Source organism: Pholis gunnellus, assembly GCF_910591455.1.
Source record: "Pholis gunnellus genome assembly, chromosome: 7".
Lineage (NCBI taxonomy): Eukaryota > Metazoa > Chordata > Actinopteri > Perciformes > Pholidae > Pholis > Pholis gunnellus.
The window spans coordinates 2,788,062-2,809,569 of NC_136533.1; the positions used below are offsets into that span (position 1 = coordinate 2,788,062).

At 40.8% G+C, this 21,508-nt stretch overlaps 2 protein-coding genes across 2 annotated transcripts; both read left to right on the forward strand.

The window, feature by feature from the left end:
• Positions 1 to 2,777: 2,777 nt before the first annotated feature.
• Positions 2,778 to 11,875, forward strand: drd4a (dopamine receptor D4a; the record flags this gene model as incomplete). The annotated part of the gene is given in 5 exon segments (XM_079163459.1): positions 2,778 to 2,829; positions 2,832 to 3,091; positions 6,619 to 6,731; positions 9,220 to 9,809; positions 11,658 to 11,875. Coding segments are annotated over 5 exon segments (1,233 nt in total).
• A 1,746-nt stretch (positions 11,876 to 13,621) lies between these two features.
• On the forward strand, positions 13,622 to 21,401 carry LOC306698959 (uncharacterized protein). The gene is made up of 3 exons (XM_079163460.1): positions 13,622 to 13,734; positions 14,910 to 16,553; positions 19,096 to 21,401. Exons 2-3 carry the CDS (start codon positions 14,919 to 14,921, stop codon positions 20,740 to 20,742), a joined length of 3,282 nt encoding a protein of 1,093 aa, XP_079019586.1. The 5' UTR covers positions 13,622 to 13,734; positions 14,910 to 14,918; the 3' UTR covers positions 20,743 to 21,401.
• The last annotated feature ends 107 nt before the right edge of the window (positions 21,402 to 21,508 follow it).

A 21,508-nucleotide genomic window follows, 5' to 3' on the forward strand; every position in this document is an offset into this window, starting at 1 on the left:
TGTGAAAGCAGTGTGAAAATATTGGCTGACTGAGCAACACTGTGAATTAAACTGTAATCACATTCAGTTGTTTGTGAACACAAAACTGGCATTGACGACTGTTCCGTCACATTTTTTAATCATAAGAAGAATACAAATCGAAAGCATATCAAAGTTAGATTCCTTCAAATCACTGCTCTGATTTTAGAAAAACACTGAGGACGTTGCACCAAGACAGTGTCACCTGGAAACAGGTGAGGTCATGTGACTGCATCATTTCATTTCATCACAGCTCGTGTTTCCTGAGAGGAAGACTGATGTTCACACGTTAAGTCTGGCCTGCAGCGATGATTTCTGATTGACTTAAAACAGCAGCTGAGCTCCGACACCCATCCAAACGCTCTGAATGTGAATCCTATGGCCTCGTTAACACCCGTTCATATGGCAGATTAACATAAACCACAGAGCGGAGGAGACCGACAGCCTGTCGGCTTGATCAGTGCGTTTTCCCTCAGGGACTCAGCGTGACCTATTTGTAGCCTCCTGTTAGACAACTGGAGGAGACTCTTATTTCTTAACGGAAGGAACTGTGAACTTTCACACTGATTAAAACATCTAATATTTCTGTCATTCCTACTGTTTTCTTTTTTTATGCTAATTAAAGAAAAACCGCAGTGGCGGCATGCTAACACCCAAAAAGTAATGAGAAACAACACCAATGAAAAGTCGATTAGGATCTTATGTTGCGCTGCACACACAAATTAAATGTATCCATGTGACAATGCAACGGTCAGAGCTAGTTAAGTAGTTTTAAATGATGTTTACTGTGGGCTGGCATGCAGGGGGATGTGTCCAACAAATACAGGACTTACAACAGGTGATCTTTCAGCCAGGAGACCACTGTGCAACCACTATAACCATGTATCAACACCAGAAACCACTTTGCAACACTTTTGAGATCATTCACGGTCATGAAGGCATTTGGTATTGATCATGATTATTGCTTTGGTCTTCATATTGTTTGTTTCCATTGTGACTTTAATGAACACTGCAGCCTCTTGGAGACGCAGCATTTTAAACTGGTATTCTGGTGCACTTGTTATGTTTAAGACATGCTGTGATACATAAATTATCATATAAAATGTTCACAACATGAAATTGTAACTATAGAAAATGGTTTATAGTTTCACTCAGGTTGTAATCAGCCTCAATGACGTGAGTCTGATCTCTTCATTTAAATAAATCCAGATGTTGAGACTAAACGGTAGCAGAGGATTCCTGCAGTTTGCTCACTAAAGGGGGGGGGGGGGGGGGGGGGGGGTATTCCTCCTGTACACTCTGCAGCGTCCTGCTCAGTTTAGTCCTTCACTCTGCACTGCAAAAAATGTCAACCTGTTCAAACCTCCAAATCTCTCCAAGAGTATTGAAGGCTTTTACTTTAAAACTCTTTGATCCTAAAGAGGCTTAGGTTTCAACTTTATTTCACATCTTAAATGATGCACAAGTGGCCTCTTTACCTGACGTCTGTGTCTTCTGTCACATTGTTTAAATATGACATATTGAAGGAGTTTACCTGAATTATCGGCATGATTTAAGCAGTTTTGAATTGGCAGAAGAATCATTTCTTTTAATAAACCAGTAACATTAAAAACATACCTGAATTTTCATCTTAATGAAGATGGTTAATGGTTTATCTCCATGGTTTAAGGATGTTTAAAAGGTGTAAATAAAACAACTCTCTTACATGACCTACATTTTAATACAAGTGAATAGTGAGGGTTTGCTTTCATGCGTTTTGGTCCATTTTAACGAGTAATTTACTTGTTAATTAAAGGCTCTGGAAATAAATGGGTTTAGTTGTTATGTTTTCCAAGTGAATGAATGAGCACACAAACCACCAGACATGAAAACTGAAGCACAGTGACAAATGTCTATTGTGAAGCACTCATGATCTGTGTATAATCATGTGTCATAATCCTAATCTGCATGAATTTTTTCAAATCCAATTAAATGCCTTTGATTACACCTCTAAAGTGAAATAATACCGTTTAAAGGTTTATGTGTAGCCTATATTGTATTATATTATATTGTGTAATATATATATTCGCTTCTTGTTACTGCACCTCTCTGCCCTCTTTAATTAACTGTTAAATTAAGTTGTGGATATTTTTTGCAGGGGGTGCTCGTCACTTCTCTCACACACACGCACACACACACACACACACACACACACGGACAGAGAGACAGACTGACAACCAGTCAGATAGACAGACTGTCTCCTGCTGGAGCTCAAGAACTGAAGGACACCGTAAAGCGCAGCTGATAAGCGGCTTTAATCGGCTAATTTGGCCCCAGTGGCCTTTAGCAGGCTGCAGGTAAACCGGAGCTGAAAACACCCGCAGTCCGACACACTCAGACCGCAGAGACGCCCAGCTTGGTCGTCACTCTTCACCTTTTAACAGAGGAGACATGGACTTCCTCCTCCACTTTATCATGATTTGAGGATTTTTATTGCGCTTTTGATCAAATCTGTTTTGTCATCTTGACACAAAATGTTTTTTATCAAGAGGACAAACAGAACTTTATGAGCACTTGTTTAACAATTATGAGTTGGGGTGTAAATGCGTGTTTTTATTTTGTAGATAAAACCAAACTCCACCTGTTTCCATCCGGTTTTAGGCGGAGTTTGTTTGCGTAAAGTGCGCACCGGAGCACTCTGGAGCTCCATGTTAAGAGTCTTGACTCTGTGACAACATGATGAGACCAAAGTGCGGGAACCGGAGTCCGGCCCGGCCTTCATGAGAGCCCGCTGGCCGCGCTGCTGTGGCTCGGACCGGACCGAGGACGGAGCGGAGGAGCCGCGGCGGAGATGGCGGCCAACCTGAGCGCGGCGGCGGCGGCTCCAAAAGGGGCCGCGGGGGACTACAACGTGCCGGCTCTGTTGTTCGGTGTGCTGCTGATCGTGGTGATCACCTGCGGGAACCTGCTGGTGTGTCTGAGTGTGTTCACCGAGAAGGCGCTGAAGACCACCACCAACTACTTCATCGTCAGTCTCGCGGTGGCGGATCTGATGCTCGCGGTGCTCGTGCTGCCGCTCTTCGTCTACTCCGAGGTGAGATCAACCGCACCACGCTGTCTGTGGAAATATTAGCTTACACGTTAGTTTGAGTTCAGGGTATTTTTTATACTCTAAAAACCTTTAAATGAGCCAAATAATCCTTAATCTACCACTGAAATCACACCAAAGACCTTCATTTAAATCAAGGTGACCAGACTTAAGGTGACCCTTAATTTGTCCATTCATTTAGAAAAGCAATAACCAAGCCCCTTAAAAACATCTTTCTCTAAGGGGTGCTTGACATTCTTAACAATTTACACATGGATCTGAAATATTTTATACCATTCAATTTCACATTACCCCTTTAAAACGCCTTAATGATCAAATTATGTAAATTCTGAGGGGTGCATGACTTTCCCCGTAATTAACATTAATTAGCTGCTGCTGACAAAAATCATTAGACAGATGTTTTCTCTGTTATCTGTGTCGTCTAGCTCAGTACATTAAGGGGGTTTTAATGGTGTATCTGCTTGGTATATCACGTTTTTAAATGGTTAAAAATCTCTCAAAAGTATAACTTAAGAGCCCGGAAGTCATCACAGAAACGGATATTTCAAGGTCTAAGTTAAAGGATGGCGGTCATGTCATTTGGTCAGGGGTTGGTAAGAAGTTCTACACCTTAAAAATCCTTTAAACCAGGTAAACCAGTACAGTACATTTGGCTAATTGTTCATTTTAAGGCTAATGGGGTTTTCTTTGTAAGCAGTTTTAAACCCCTTGATATATATAAAAAAACATTAATTTATCCATTAATCATCCCGTTAAAGTACAGTATTTGCATCAATAAGTTACTGTATTGGTAATTTAATGGGATTTGAAGGTAAACATTTTGTAATAAGAATTCCTTTTTTTAGACGGTCACAACAGGTACATTTTCATCTTGTGACCTTATGACCAGATCTTTACTGAGGGAATTCTTTTTAACAGCAAGCCGATATTAAAAACATCAAAAAACCTATAAAAACCCAACGGATGACATTAAAAGTGATGAGAAAAGCAATAAGAACCGGGATAAGAGGAAGTGCTGCTGATTTTGAACAAAGATAAAGTGTATTGTTTCTTAGAATTAAGAGTTTTAATTTCACATGGGATCAATAAGAACCTGGACCTAAAAGAGAGGACGGTCTGCATTAGCTGTGATTCATTTCTGTTAATAAAAGTGTGATTAAACATTGAGAAACAAGTAAACAAATAGAAATATAGGTACAATAAATTGTGGTGACATGAGGAAAATTAGCAATACTACAGCGTACAAATATTCTGGTACGAGTAAACGTCATGGATTCACAATTTTACTCAAGTAAAAGGATCAAAATACACATAAATACCAAAAGTACTCAATATTTGAGAATAATCTACATTATCTTTATGCTTCAATGTGTTCGTCGCTTTAATGTTACAATAATGTTGCAATTTGTTAAAATAATTGTTTGTATTTTATTAGAATTTTGAAGGCGTCACATCAGATAACAGGAACACAACTAACCAGTGACCTCTGTGAGGTTTACAGTGAAACTGATTACGACGATGAGCTCTTTGTGAGCCTCAACTGATAAATAAAACTATTTAACTCAAAGAAACCTTTACTCAAATCAAACCTGAAGTTCACTTAAGCGTCACAACCAATAAATATAACACAGGCAAACATTCAGTGAACACTATTACAGCCTCTGAAGTACAATTTTGAGATACTTGTACTTGATTTTTGCTATTTTTTACTTCTACTTCTGTTAATACGAAATATAAATCCACTAATAAATTGTGAATTATTATTATAGATTAAACTACCAAGCTGTATATAAAATACTTACCTTGTCAGGGTTAATTTCACAATAATGACCCACTTGCTGTAACTTTGACATATATTTTTCTTAAATGGGCCATTTGGCATAGTGAGTACTTTTACTTTTGGTACTTTAAGTAGTATTTGATGCTAATATTGTTGTACTTGTACGACAAGGTGCTCAGTACGGAATTCTGAGCCTATCTTTTGCCTCCACACGGCTCTCAACATGGCGACAGCTAACGGTGCTAACAGTGTTGACAGAGCCAACAGCGCTAACGGTGCTGACAGAGCTAACGGTGCTAACAGTGTTGACAGAGCCAACAGCGCTAACGGTGCTGACAGAGCTAACGGTGCTAACAGTGTTGACAGAGCCAACAGCGCTAACGGTGCTGACAGAGCTAACGGTGCTAACAGTGTTGACAGAGCCAACAGCGCTAACGGTGCTGACAGAGCTAACGGTGCTAACAGTGTTGACAGAGCCAACAGCGCTAATGGTGCTGACAGAGCTAACAGTGTCTACTTGAGGGGGAACCGGTGGGCGGGGGCTTCGCTTCCACCATGACGCCGTTTATCGGCAAAGACTTTTATCAGCTGTTACCACCGTATGAACGCAGTGCAGAGCGGCGACCGTGAGCTAACCAGTCGTGCACGCTCACATGCAGTAAAATCACAACCCAGTTATGTCAACAAAGGAAAGAGAAGCTCCGATAACAACACACTCAGAGGGAGAAAGACATTCATTCTCTGCTCAGGTAGATGTTACGCCACTATATCATTACATAGGTAGTTGTTTGCTCCTATATTAAAGGTGAAGCGTGTTAGCGGCCTCTAGCGGTGAGGTTGCAGATTGCACCCGATTGAAACTTGTGCCAAGCGTTTAGGAGGACTACGGTTAGCAAAAAAACTAAAACGTGAATGGCCTCATGTAGAGCCATCAGTGTCTCGTTTGTCCATTCTGGGCCACCGTAGAAACATCCAAGGAGAGGACCCGCTCCATAGATAAACAGCTTATTCTAAGCTAACAAAAACACAACAATTCTTATTTTCAGGTGATTATTATACATTTAACTGTTTTTGTTTTTATTGTCTGACAAACATTTGACCTCAAAAACTAAAGTAATTAAATTGTTATAGATTTATTATATAGAAGTATTATGAAGCCCTTTACTGAGGTAAAAGTAGTACGAAGTCAAAATACTCCACTGCAAGTACATTAAAATATGTTTGATATATATTCATGTCTTTGGGGTAAATTAAGTGATTTGTAAAGAGCATTTATGACTAAATTCTAAAATAATTTTTTTAGAGGGTATTATATGTTTTTATTTATTTATTTTGTGTTCATATGCTCGTTGAAGTGTTTTATTCACCTAATTTTATTTTGCATGAATGTATTTATTTGTTTTATATCATTCAGATTTTTAAAGGATTTACTTTTTAATGGATTTTATTGTTATTTATTTGTTAATTTGTACTTTTATTAAATTCGTAGGTATGTATTTATTCATGTTTTATATATTTGCATATTTATAGATTATTTATTCATATTTTTTGCCTATTTGTGTATAATTTATTCATTTGATATATGTGTGCATTATTTTATTATTGTAGTATTTATTATTTATGATGTGTTAATCACTTTTTACCATTTGCATTAGTGTATTTATGTTTGCTGTGTGCATAGTTTGTATGATAATGCTGCGTTCGAGTGAACCTCTGCGCGTGTTTCTTTCAGTTCCAGGGCGGCGTGTGGACCCTTGGCACCACCGTCTGTGACGGCCTGATGACCATGGACGTGATGCTGTGCACCGCCTCCATCTTCAACCTCTGCGCCATCAGCATCGACAGGTCAGTGCTCACCCGCTCAGGTACACGCAGCCATTCAGCCGTCAGTCTGTGAAAACAGGATTTAAATGCTGACATCAGCAGTCGTCCGTCTGACGCTCGACCTGCTGCAAGTTTTTAGGTGGTTTGTACTCTGTAGTCATTGGTGGGAGAAGTACTCAGATCTTTGTTACAGTAATACTACCACAGTGTAAAAATACTCTTACAATTAGAAGTCCTGCATTCAAATTCTTACTTTAATTAAAGTACAAACAAACAAACAGTTAATTTCATAGAAAATATATATATATATTACTGGAATATACAGTAATTATTGATGCATCAACGTGTTCATCACCAATAAAATATAGAACAAAATAAAATAAATAAAATATAGAGGGGAACTAAATTTAAATTACAAAAACACATAAATAAAATATGAATAAAGTCTCACATTTAAGTTAAAAAGGTAGTAATAATATTAAGTAAAGTGTACCAATAAATAAATGTTATTATTGATATCATTTTAAAGGAGACCAGACTTTATAAAACCTCTCTTGGTAATTATTAGTGTTTGCAACTTAAGATTCAAAAGAGGCAAAGTCCGTCAGCATTCGTCTGACTCAATAGTTAAGAGCCAATAAAACCTGCCAATAAAAGTCCAAATCTTTGTTTTCATAGTTATTACAAATCCACCTGAGAGAGACATGAAAGCGTGCAGCATTTCATATTAATGCATCGAGACATTTCACTCAAAAGCACAAATTACAACCTCTTGGTGGCGCTAGAGGGAAAGTCACGTGATCACCTACTGGACACCACGCTGAGAGTTTCAGCTCCATCCGAAAGGTCGTCGGGGTCAGACGGTTCACTCTCATGTGGAAATACGACGATGACATTTTATGTCTGTTTCCTGTAAAAAGAACCAAAAGAAGAAAAATCGGAGGCTGCGTCCGCGGTGATGAACAGCCGGCTTCGCTCTGCCGCTCGTTAGCTTGACGCAATGAGATTATCCGAACTGTCGGCCGATGTTGACGGATGAAAACATCGGAGCTGCTCCTCAAATCTGATGTCGCGACTCCAGATAAATACGATTAGGTCAGAGACTGATGGAGGCAGGGAAGCTAACTTGGACTGATGGTGATGAGCCGAAGCTTTTTGCAGCCGCCGGCAGCAGTTAGAGGTTTAAGATTCAGAATAACTCAGCGGATCCTGAAGGTCTGCAGAGAGTCCACCGGGCCACGGGCTTCTGGTCCCTCTGCAGGTTGGATGGGATTAACAGCAAACTGACTGATGACCTGCTGCCATTCAGGGACGGATTACTACACAGGGGGGGGGGGGGGTCAGAGGAGCCTCTGAATGAAGTGACTGTTATTAAGTTTTATCTGTCAGTCAGAAGTCTTCTGTCCATAAGTCCAATATATATCCTGTTGAAAAGTAACGCCACCTGCATACCTCAAGCGAACGTGCTGAAATGTCCTCATCATGTTCCTGCTCCCCAGAGGATGAACCCCTTTAAAAGTGCATTGTACAGGATTCAGAGCATTAATATAGCAGCACAGAGACATACGTAATGGAGTAATGTCTCCCTGAGCAAAGAATGAAGTCACTCTCTCTCTCTCTGTGTGTGTTGTTATCCGAGCTTCTCCTTTCTGTGCGCCGGCTGCGCTGCTTTCAGTGCATGTTAGCGTGCCCGACTGGTTACCTCACGGCCGCCACTCTTCACTGCTTTCATACGACGGTTACAGCTGAAAAAACGCCATTCCGACCGACGGCTTCGTGGTGGAGGCGTACAGCACCCATCCTCTGGTTCCCCCCCGCCGATAAACACTGTGAGCTCAGCACTGCTGCCGTAGTTTGCACTGTTAGCACTGTTAGCTTCTAGCCGCCCGATCACCCTTTGCCGTGTTGAGAGCCGAGTGGAGGCAAGCAAAACGCTGCCAATCACATATACAGCACATTTAATGAACATCCATGAGTTTTCCTCTCATATTTAGATCCCCTACTGGTAACTGGTGCTGGCTCTAAGGGTGTTTCCCATTTCCCAGTTTGTTTTCCTGGATTCCTTTCCTCGCTTCTTCTCCTCGTGTCTTAGTCTAATCCATTAGAGATGCGAGAAGAGGAGGCGAGGAAAAGACACAAAAATACAACAACCCTGCAGTACTCGCTGTGTCACGCCTCTTTTATTCGGTGCAGAGCAGACTTCTGCAAAGGATGCATCGTTGTATCCTCGCTTATAGCTGCTCCAGAGGTTGAAACGTCATAAAAGATTGATTTCCAGGTGACACGAGGAGGCACAAAATCGAGAAATGAGAAGAGCCTCAAGAATATCTAAGTCATCTGGATGTTTTGTGTTAGTATTGTGGCTGTTATTTCCAAAGAACAAAAAATAAAAGAATTAAAAAAAACGCCATAAACACAAACATGACAAACATTTTTTCCACAGTTTGTCCAGGCTGTCAGTTTGTTATTTTAGGTGCAGCCGAATGTAAACTCTCCCTTATTGTTGCAGGTTCATCGCCGTCTTAATCCCTCTCAACTACAACAGGAAGCACGTGGACCTGCGGCAGACGGTGCTGCTGTCGGCCACCTGGATCGTGGCCCTGGCGGTGGCCTCGCCCATCATGTTCGGCATCAACAACGTGCCGGGCCGCGACCCCACCGAGTGTAAACTGGAGAACGACGACTACGTCCTGTACTCGTCCGTGTGCTCCTTCTTCATCCCGTGTCCCATCATGCTGCTGCTGTACTGCGGCATGTTCCGTGGCCTGCGGCGCTGGGAGGAGGCGCGGAAAGCCAAGCTGAAGAGCAGCATCCAGGCCTGCCGCAAGCTGCAGGAGGCCGCCGCCTCGCTGCCGCCGCTGGCCTCGCTGCCGCCACCGCTGCCGCCCATCATAGAGCGGGAAATGACGGATAATCCCGACAAGCCGACCGCCTTCCCGTCCCCGGACAAGCCCTTCCACTCGTCAGAGTACAAAGACGGCCTTGTGCCGACCGTCAGCTTCGCAGAGATCAAGTTTAACCCAGACCCTCGCCGGAGGAAGACGGCCAAGATCAACAGCCGGGAGAGGAAGGCCATGAAGGTGCTTCCTGTCGTTGTGGGTGAGTTTACTTCCTGTTTAGCAGTCATATCACTGCTGAGTGAAGTCGATGCAGAAGTGTCTTTAAACCTGCATTCTCTCTACTGACCATCAGGGGGCGACTCCTTTGGTTGTATAGAAGTCTATGAGAAAATGACTCTACTTCTCTCTTGATTTATTACCTCAGTAAACATTGTAAACATGAGTTTATGGTCTCAATCTCTAGTTTCAAGTCTTCTTCAATACAGCATGATGTTCATTTAGTAAATTATGGTCCAGTTCGAGTAAAATAGACCATAAAGCAGGGGATGCTTTAGGGCAGGGCTGCTGTGATTGACAGGTCGACAGGTCGACGTATACAGCCTCTTTGCGTCACTCCTCCGCAGTCCAAATATGGTCACCTCCGTTCATAGGTTCATAGGTTACAAAAAACAACAACATGGCAACGGCCATATCCAAGATGGCGACTTCAAAATCACCGAACCAACGGGTGATGTCACGATGACTACGTCCACTTCTTATATACAGTCCATCAATCCCACTGCATTTCTTGGCTGCCTCACCTCCACCTCTGACGTCGGGTCAAAGGCTGAGCGTACCTGAATGCCTCATCTTCACCTCTGATGTTGAGTCAGAGGCACTAACACGTCAGTTAGAAAAGGTCGTCCTATTAATAGCGTTCAGTGTTGGTTCTAATACGTGGAAGTGCTTTCCTTTAGCACACTGCAGCTAATCCTGCAGCTCCCTAATCTGAAATCCAATTATTACGTAAAGCTTGGCCAGACACGATTTTCAGTGTGCAGGTAGTTCTCACGAATCTCTGCTTCGTTAGCTCATCTGACAGTTCAGTAACGCGACCTGAGAGAGGTACTTAACAATATGAATAAGGTATCTCATTTGCAAATTGTCTGACCAATAAAATATTTAGCATGAATCAAACTGATCTGGTTTCTGAATGAACAGAATCAGATTAAATAATGCAGTTCTTTGGTGTTATGATCCTCTCAGGGGTCTTCATTCAGGGAAAAAAAAGTCAATTTACAAGTAAACTTGTCTGTTGTTCTGTAATTTTGGTTGGTAGAGTGACAGGTAGAGAAATAGGGAGATTTGTAGGTAGGCAGGTAAATTGGTGCTTAGATAGCAAGTTGGTGGACCGGTTGGGAAGTTAGGCTGGTAGGTCAGTTAGAAGTTGAAGCTGTGCCTCATTAGCTAATCTGACAATTAGGTGGCATCCTGTTATTAGGTCGGAATGCAAGTTGGTAGATTAGTAGTGAGGTTAGATACATGATTATGAGACATTCTGGGCACAGACATGAAAGAGATCCAACCACCCCACCTACACAGGAGCAAGACACATACATGAAATAGTTGTTTAGCCTCTTTCTGTAGTTGTTTTGTGCCTCCTTGCAGTTGTTATCAGTCCCTTTGTGGTTGTTTTGTGTTTATTCATAGTTGTTTTATTCTCTTTGTGGTTGTTTTGTATCTCTTTGTAGTTATTTTGTGTGACTTTGTGATTGTTTTGTATCTAACTGTGGTTGTTTTTTGTTAATTTGTAGTTGTTTTCATCTTTTTGTGGCTGTTTTGTTACTATTCCTAGTTGTATAAGTATTTTGTAGTAGTTTTGCTTCTCTTTGAGGTTGTTTCGTATCTATTCGTAGTTGTTTTGGTCTTTTCATAGTCGTGATTATGTAGTTGAAGACCAGAAGGGCTCGGTAATCTATCCATGGTTAGATAGGAGGATTAATAGATAAATTAGTAGTTTGGTATGTAATCAAGTTGGTCAGTAGGTGAAAAGTGAAATTCTTGGTGTTTCTTTCTTACAAGACAAACTCTTCTTCTTCTTCTTCTTCTTCTTCTCCTCCTCCTGCAGGTGCCTTCCTGTTCTGCTGGACTCCGTTCTTTGTCCTCCACACGATGCGAGCTCGCTGTCAGGATTGCCACGTCCCACCGGCCCTGATGAGCGTGGTGACGTGGCTCGGCTACGTCAACAGCGCTCTCAACCCCGTCATCTACACCGTCTTCAACACCGAGTTCAGGAAGTTCTTCAAAAACTTCCTGCACCGCTGCTGCTCCAAGAACGCCCACTGAGGACGCCGTCGCTGCTGCTGCTGCTGCTGCATGGACGATTCTTCAGCCGCAAGAGACGCTACAGACTGTAGATTCAGTGTCTGTTATCCGTGTACGTTGCCATTTTTTCCATCCTCTGTGAGGTTTTAATTTTTTCTACATGTGACAACAGCAAAGTTTGTTTGAGCTCCGTGTTTCCTGTGAAGAAGCAGCAGTCTGAGGAACAAACTGTTTCAGAGGTTCAGATCACGCAGCTGACAGGGACTGATTTTATATGTTGAAATTCATCTTTTCAGAATAAAAGTTTTCACACAAAAAAAAGCTGGTTGTTCTGTGAAGATCTGTGTGTTTATGATGATCTTATAGAATATGATGCATTGATGTAGATTAAACTAACCAACAGGATATGAAGGAGTTACAATGTAAAATGCACATTAATGCAGCAGGAATATTGATCCAGAAACATCAGATATAAAAGTAAGTTTTGAATGTAAGACTTTTACTTGTAGTGGAGTATTTTCACAGTGTGGTATTCGTACTTTTACTTCAGTTAAGGACAGTGGTGGACCATCAGGGCCTGCAAAGCATTCTCTGCTGGCCTAAACAGAATCACAAAGTTATAGCTATTTTATAGTTTCATATTTTTTCTTAAATACATTTAATTTTTTCTTATATGTATTATAATTTATAAAAATATTTTTCCCACTATCTTATTTTCTCATTGCACAGCTGCTGTGTTCCTCAGTTGCTCTGCTTCCAGTGCAGCTTGTTTTAATTAGAGCTTTTATCCAATCAGATTTCACCTCTGTGTCTCTAGGTAGAAGAGAGGCCCCAGGCCTGCAGACTCACCAGTGCATCCGTGTGCAGTTTAAGTGAATGGGGACGATATTGTTGATTGTCATAGTCTTCAACCAATCAGATCTTTAGTTTGACATTCTAGCCAGAGCGGCTAGCTGAACTACAACTACCGTCAGCATTACGTGCAGCTCAGTTTGCAGGAGCAGCTCTGCAGTGAGGTGCAGCGTGTGCTGTGATTGGTCAGTGGTCGAGCACGTGACTATTGTGAAACGAAACTTGACTTGCTACAGAGCTTAGATGGAGGAGTAAGAGTTCAAATTGAAAGATATGGAAGAAATTATAAAATTTTTAGGGTTTAGCTTGGTGTAGTTTATTTATTTTTTCCCGAGCTTTATTTTTTCAACACTCAACGGCTGAATAAGGAGGAGAAACGGATTTTGTGGCGGAGTTACTAACAACACCTTTCTCAAGAAAGACATTTCAGGAAAAGCTGGACATCCCAAGAAATGGTCAGTCAACGCCACATCTGGCAGCCCTGACTCAGCCAGGAAAATGATTTGTATGAACGGTATTTCTTGCTGACAGCGTCGGAGAAGCGTTGCACATTTTATGGCTGGGTTTGGAGCTATGCTACGCTAACCTGAGGACACCATAGCATTTTAAAACTTTTGGAGAGACTCGAGTGGATCTATAACTCAACGAACACTTTCGCAGGGAAACATCTCTACAACCGCGGCCCACGTTCATGTGGTGGAATGCGTGGATCCGCTGCAGGTTTGGTGGATTGATGTGTCATAATGAGGTTATTAGGAGGTAATTCAACTGTAGTAGGACAGCACAGAAGGCCCAGGTATGAAATGCACGGCCTGCCACTGGTTAAGGATCTGAATACTTCCTCCACCACTCCCTCACTGAGAGGAGGAGCAACACTGAAAGAGGAGCTTCAAAGTCACTTTACCTGAAATTAAAGTGAAAGTGAGAGCTGCAGTCGAGACAAGTCTCTCTGTTTCTCTCTGAAGAAACATTCAACTGAATCCAGCAGCTTTTTCTCAACAACACAACAGAGTCTCTGACAAACTCTGGTGAGTACACTGTTCTACAAAGACTAAATACACAATATACGAAGTTTAGTTCAAACCAGAATCTGACTGTTTTACATCTTGTTTTATCATATAAAGAATATTAAGCCATAGAAATATGTCATTTTAGATAAAATCATCAGAGGTAGAAACTAAACCACAGTGACTGAACTCTGACTAGTTAAAGGTTAGACAGAATACAGTCACAGCTAGCATTAGCTTAAGCTAATTCACAGACCTGTTTCCTGTTTGAACTCAAAACCTCAGCTCTACTCAGACAGGAAGTTCAACTCAGAGCAAATGTTTAACTGAGCTCCATCGGAGGTCGTGAGAGTTGTAAAGATAAATAATATTATATATATTATCCAATATTATACAATATTTCTTATTCTTCAATATTTAAATTTCTTTTGTCTACTTTTAATATTTTTAAACCTTAATAACAATCGAAACAGCAGGGTAGCAGTATTATTGTATTATTTATTATGAGATGTGACAATAATTAAGGAATAACATTGTGTTGTTGTTTTTTTTAATTGAATTCTATTGTGATTTTACTATTTAAATGAACAGGGCTTAAGACATCAGATTCGTTTATTATTGTTTTATTATTACAATAATTATATATATTCCTTGATAAACGAACAAGCAGCTAATTCCCAAATGCAACAGTCATATGAGTGACTGGAAGCAGGCAGAGATCAGCCAGAGGCAGCCTTAAAAAATGATGTTAAACCACAGAGAATAAAAGGCAGTGATCCACCTTCACTAGTTCAGTCTGAAAAAATACACAACGCAGTCTGGACATGAGGAACACACTTCGGGTGTCATTGTCTCCTATCACCCCCAGATGGGACCGTCTCATTGCAGAGAAACAAGCTCAGGGCTCCCACTGATTCAAAGTTATTGTGAGTTGTATTTATTTATGTATTTATTTGTTTTAATGCCGATCGTATCATTTTATTTCGTCATGTTTATCCGCCACACGTTGAATGCCGATCCGTGACAATATTGTCTTACATGAAACCGGACCGTGTCGCAAAAAAGGTTAGGGACCTCTGATTTAGAGGGCTCAGGATGACTCTTCTTATATTCTACTAATCATAGCTTGATTTATTTAACAAATAATCAAAAGATATGTTATAACAGTTTTGTTTTTCCACCCTTGTTGTCCTCAGAGTGTAGATATGTCTGCTGCCAGCTGTCTGCTGACTGAAGATCAGTTTCTGTGCTCCATCTGTCTGGATGTGTTCACTGATCCAGTCGCCATACCATGTGGACACAACTTCTGTAAAACCTGCATCACTCAACACTGGAACGTTAATGTCCCCTATCAGTGTCCAAACTGTAACAAGGTTTTTAACACCAGACCTGAGCTGCAGGTCAATACTTTGATCTCTGAGATGGCTGCTCAGTTCAGACAGTCAGCTCAACAGAAAGCCAGCAGCAGAAGCTCAGAGCAACAAGCTGCCAAACCAGGAGAAGTTCCCTGTGACGTCTGCACTGGAACCAAACTGAAGGCCCTGAAGTCCTGCCTGGTGTGTCGGGTCTCCTACTGTGAGACTCACCTGGAGCCTCATCTGACAAGATCAGGTCTGAAAAGACATCAGCTGATCGACCCTGTGGAGAACCTGGAAGACAGGATGTGTACAAAACACGATAAACTGCTGGAGCTGTTCTGTAAGACCGACCAGATGTGTGTCTGTATGCTCTGCACTGTTTTAGACCACAAGAACCATGATGTTGTTCCTCTGAAACAAGGATATGAAGGAAAGAAGGCAGAGCTGGGGAAGACTGAGGCTGAAATTCAGCAGATGATCCAGAAGAGACGACTGAAGATTCAGGAGATCAAACACTCAGTGGAGCTCAGTGAGGAAGATGCAGACAGAGAGATAGCAGATGGTGTTCAGATCTTCACCGCTCTGAAGGAGTCTGTTGAGAGAAGCCAGGCCGAGCTCATCGACACGATCAAAGAGAAGCAGAGAAAGACAGAGAAACAGGCTGAAGGCTTCATCAAAGAGCTGGAACAGGAAATCTCTGAGCTGAAGAAGAGAAGCACTGAGGTGGAGCAGCTCTCACGCTCTGAAGACCACCTCCACCTCCTCCAGAGCTTCAGGACCCTGAACACTGCTCCACCCACCAAGAACTGGACAGGAGTCAGAGTCAGTCCACCTTCACATGAGGGAACTGTGAGGAGAGCTTTGGATCAGCTGGAGGAGACGCTCAGTAAACTGATGAAGAAGCTGTTTGAGGTCGAGCTGAAGAGGGTCCAGCAGTCTGCAGTGGATGTGACACTTGATCCTGGTTCAGCAAATCCTTATCTCATCCTGTCTAATGATGGAAAACAAGTTAAACTTGGTGATGTGAAGAAGAAACTCCCAGACAATCCAAAGAGATTTGATACTTGTGCTATTGTCTTAGCAAAGCAGAGATTCTGTTCAGGAAGATTTTACTTCGAAGTTCAGGTTAAAGGGAAGACTGAGTGGGATTTAGGTGTGGCCAGAGAGTCGATCAACAGGAAGGGAAACATTAGAGCAAGCCCTCAGAATGGTTACTGGACGATATGGTTGATGAATGAGAATGATTACGGAGCTTGTGATGACCCTTCAGTCCCTCTCTCTCTGAAGTCTCAGCCTCAGAAGGTGGGGGTGTTTGTGGATTATGAGAAGGGTCTGGTCTCCTTTTATGACGTTAATGCTGCAGCTCTTATCTACTCCTTTACTGGTTGCTGCTTCACTGAGAAACTCTACCCATTCTTTAGTCCATCTAATAATCACGGTGGTAAAAACTCTGCTCCTCTGATCATCTCTCCTGTCAATCACACTGAGTAGAACAAACACTTGATTTTCTACAGAGAGACTCTTTCATTTAATGTAACAAATCTATATTATTGGTGATTTATGCTGTAAACATTATTGATTGTTCACATTCTGATCAATGGGTTTTTCCTATTTGTCTGTAAATGTTTTTCTACTCCAACACACAGACATTAAGCCACTGATTGATATTATCTAATGTAGTCTAATTCATTCTAATAACTGCATAACCTGCCTTCAAGACTGTTGAATCATCAAAAACAATGTACTCAGGAATAAGAAGCATTCTTTAAATATCTGGGTGCCAAATTAACATATTTAATCGTTTGATTATTGTATATATAATACATTATGAATACTGGAACAAATTATCGGATAAAGCCATACCACTTATTTTTAGCTAAAGGGTTTTAGTTTTCATCATTTTTAAATTAAAAGAAAATAATATGTTTTCAGGGGTAAATTAATGCTGAATCTTTTATTCATTTTATAATGAATCAATAAAATCTGATCATGAAACATTCAGCTGCTGTGACCAGAAGAAAAGTTTTGTATCTTGATATTTTAATTCCATACAGTCCTCCTCTCTGCTGATCCTCAACAGAATAATAACAAACAGTTTTTCCTGGATTTGTCTTTTTATATCTTACATTTAGTCAACGATTGTATTTAAGTACAATTATGAGGTAATTTATTTGTGTATTTCCACTTCATGCTACTTTATACTTTTTACTCCACTTTATCTCAGAGGTACATATTGTACTTTTTACTCCTGTATATTTTACTGTACTATAAGTACTTTTACTTCATGTAGATTTAGCTGATACTTTTACTTTAGTTAGGTTTTGAATGCAGGACTTTTACTTGAAGTGAAGTATTTTCTCAGTGTGGTATTTGTACTTTTACTTCAGTTAAGGATCTGAATACTTCCTCCACCCCTACCTGTTGGAGACGGCCACTGAGAGGAGGAGCAACTCCGAAAGAGGAGAGCTTCAAAGTCACATTTCCTGAACTGAAAATAAAGTTAGTCTGAGCGACAGCAGAGCTGCAGTCGAGACAAGTCTCTCTGTTTCTCTCTAAAGAAACATTCAACTGAATCCAGCAGCTTTTTCTCAACAACACAACAGAGTCTCTGACAAACTCTGGTGAGTACACTGTTCTACAGACTAAATACACAATATACAAAGTTTAGTTCAAACCAGAATCTGACTGTTTTACATCTTGTTTTATCATATAAAGAATATTAAGCCGTAGAAATGTGTCATTTTAGATAAAACCATCAGAGGTAGAAACTAAACCACAGTGACTGAACTCTGACTAGTTAAAGGTTAGACAGAATACAGTCACAGCTAGCATTAGCTTAAGCTAATTCACAGACCTGTTTCCTGTTTGAACTCAAAACCTCAGCTCTACTCAGACAGGAAGTTCAACTCAGAGTAAATGTTTAACTGAGCTCCAATCAAAGGTCGTGAGAGTTGTAAAGATAAATAATATTATATATAATATCCTGCAGTCCAGAGCAGTTAGCTTCCGTCTTTTATTCTGCACAATATTTCTTCTTCTTCAATATTTACATTTCTTTTGTCTACTTTTAATATTTTTAAACCTTAATAACAATACAAACAGCAGGGTAGCTGTATTATTATATTATTTATTATGAGATGTGACAGTAATTAAGGAATAACATTGTGTTGTTGTTTTTTTTATTGAATTCTATTGTGATTTTACTATTTAAATGATCAGGGCTTAAGACATCAGATTAGTTTATTATTGTTTTATTATACATTTTTTTTATATATATTCCTTGATAAACGAACAAGCAGCTAATTCCCAAATGCAACAGTCATATAAGTGACTGGCAGCAGGCAGGGATCAGCCAGAGGCAGCCTTAAAAAATGATGTTAAACCAGAGAGAATAAAAGGCAGAGTGATCCACCTTCACTAGTTCAGTCTGAAAAAATACACAACACAAACAAACTCAGTCTGATCTTTGGAAAATAGTCTCAAACCGTGACACTCTGATGACAAGTAAAGAGTGGGAATCACAGAGTAACTCAGGATACTATCCTGATATGTTACCCACGGTAAAGATGGTATCACTATACAACGATTCTGTGATACTCGATACATTACAGGACAATCATCTACAATACATCATGATATCTGTGTAACTGAAGAAGAAAAAATACTCCAAAAATGGCAAAAAAACAGGAATTATGTATGTATTCACTGCATTGTGGTGTCAGTTCACGGAATTTGACAACTGAGATTAAACAATGTACAACAAAGTGCATATTGTTTTAACTTCGTGCCTCTTTAACACAAACAATGACAACCTGTCCATGTCCACATGATTCTGGTTAGAACCAGTTTTCGGGGGCATCTCTAAAGGTAGCTAACTGGTTTCTTTTCAGCCTTCCAAACACGGTCGTTTAGAGGGCTCAGGATGGCTCTTCTTATATTAAACTAATCAAAGTTTGATTTTATTTAACAAATAATCAAAAGATATGTTATAACAGTTTGGTTTTTCCACCCTTGTTGTCCTCAGAGTGAAGATATGTCTGCTGCCAGCTGTCTGCTGACTGAAGATCAGTTTCTGTGCTCCATCTGTCAGGACGTGTTCACTGATCCAGTCGCCATACCATGTGGACACAACTTCTGTAAAACCTGCATCACTGAACACTGGAACATTAATGTCCCTTTTCAGTGTCCAAACTGTAACAAGCTTTTCTACAGAAGACCTGAGCTGCGGGTCAATACTTTGATCTGTGAGATGGTTGCTCAGTACAGACAGTCAGCTCAACAGAAAGCCAGCAGCAGCTCAGAGCAACAAGCTGCCAAACCAGGAGAAGTTCCCTGTGATGTCTGCACTGGAACCAAACTGAAGGCCCTGAAGTCCTGCCTGGTGTGTCTGGTCTCCTACTGTGTGACTCACCTGGAGCCTCATCTGACAACGTCAGGTCTGAAAAGACATCAGCTGATCGACCCTGTGGAGAACCTGGAAGGCAGGATGTGTACGAAACACGATAAACAGCTGGAGCTGTTCTGTAAGACCGACCAGATGTGTGTTTGCATGTTCTGCACTGTTTTAGACCACAAGAACCATGATGTTGTTCCTCTGAAAGAAGAATATGAAGGAAAAAAGGCCGAGCTGGGGAAGACTGAGGCTGAAATTCAGCAGATGATCCAGAAGAGACGAGTGAAGATTCAGGAGATCAAACACTCAGTGGAGCTCAGTGAGGAAGATGCAGACAGAGAGATAGCAGATGGTGTTCAGGTCTTCACCGCTCTGAAGGAGTCTGTTGAGAGAAGCCAGGCCGAGCTCATCGACACGATCAAAGAGAAGCAGAGAAAGACAGAGAAACAGGCTGAAGGCTTCATCAAAGAGCTGGAACAGGAAATCTCTGAGCTGAAGAAGAGAAGCACTGAGGTGGAGCAGCTCTCACGCTCTGAAGACCACCTCCACCTCCTCCAGAGCTTCAGGACCCTGAACTCTGCTCCACCCACCAAGGACTGGACAGGAGTCAGAGTCAGTCCACCTTCATATGAGGGGACTGTGGTGAGAGCTGTGAATCAGCTGGAGGAGACGCTCAGTAAACCGATGAAGAAGCTGTTTACTGAGGCCGAGCTGAAGAGGGTCCAGCAGTCTGCAGTGGATGTGACACTTGATCCTGATTCAGCAAATCCTTATCTCATCCTGTCTCATGATGGAAAACAAGTTAAATGTGGTGATGTAAAGACGAATCTCCCAGACAATCCAAAGAGATTTGATACTTGTGCTATTGTCTTAGCAAAGCAGAGTTTCTCTTCAGGAAGATTTTACTACGAGGTTCAGGTTAAAGGGAAGACTGAGTGGGATTTAGGAGTGGCCAGAGAGTCGATCAACAGGAAGGGAAGCATTACAGCGACTCCTCAGAATGGTTACTGGACGATATGTTTGAGGAATGAGTACAGAGCTCTTGCTGGCCCTCCAGTTCTTCTCTCTCTGAAGTCTCAGCCTCAGAAGGTGGGGGTGTTTGTGGATTATGAGGAGGGTCTGGTCTCCTTTTATGACGTTGATGCTGCAGCTCTTATCTACTCCTTTACTGGCTGCTGCTTCACTGAGAAACTCTACCCATTTTTTAGTCCATCTAATAATGATGGTGGTAAAAACTCTGCTCCTCTGATCATCTCTCCTGTCAATCACACTGAGTAGAACAAACACTTGATTTTCTACAGAGAGACTCTTTCATTTAATGAAACACATCTATATTATTGGTGATTTTCGGTGTAAACATTATTGATTCTTCCCTTTCTGATCAATATTTTGTTTCTTTTTGTCTGTAAATGTTTTTCTACTCCAACACACAGACATTAAGCCACTGATTGATATTATCTAATGTCGTCTAATTCATTCTAATAACTGCATAACCTGCCTTCAAGACTGTTGAATCATCAAAAACAATGTACTCAGAAATAAGAAGCATTTAAACATTCCTTAAATATCTGGGTGCCAAATACAAATGTTTTAATGTCTGATTATTGTATATAAAATACATTATGAATGCTGGCACACATTATTGGATGAAGTTATACCACTTATTTTATATTTAAAAAAAGATGTTTAAGGTTTTAGTTTTCATCAATTTACAATTAAAAGACAAATAAAGAGATCTCTGTCTGGTGTGTATTCATGTGTAATTTAAAGATGAATTCTTGATTCATATTTGTAAAAAATGAATCAACAAAATGTGATCATGAAACATTCAGCTGCTGTGACCAGAGAAGAAAAGACAAAGACACCAGATTTTCTTTTTATTTAAAATTTTGTCAGAGCATTTGATTCATTGATTGTTGTCAGAATGCAATGACAACCTCAACAAAAATATTTTAAATGCTTTTGAAGATGATTAACAAGCAAGTAAAAAGTACAAAAGTATACGAATCAAAATGCAGTTTACTCATGCAGAATGACTCATTTC

What these genes read in the sequence shown, in the direction of transcription:
- LOC306698959 (XM_079163460.1), top strand. Translation starts at nt 14,919, where the DNA reads ATGTCTGCTGCCAGCTGTCTGCTGACTGAAGATCAGTTTCTGTGCTCC. An exon ending in TCATCTCTCCTGTCAATCAC is followed by an intron (nt 16,554 to 19,095) that starts ACTGAGTAGAAC and finishes TGTTGTCCTCAG; the next exon opens with AGTGAAGATATGTCTGCTGC.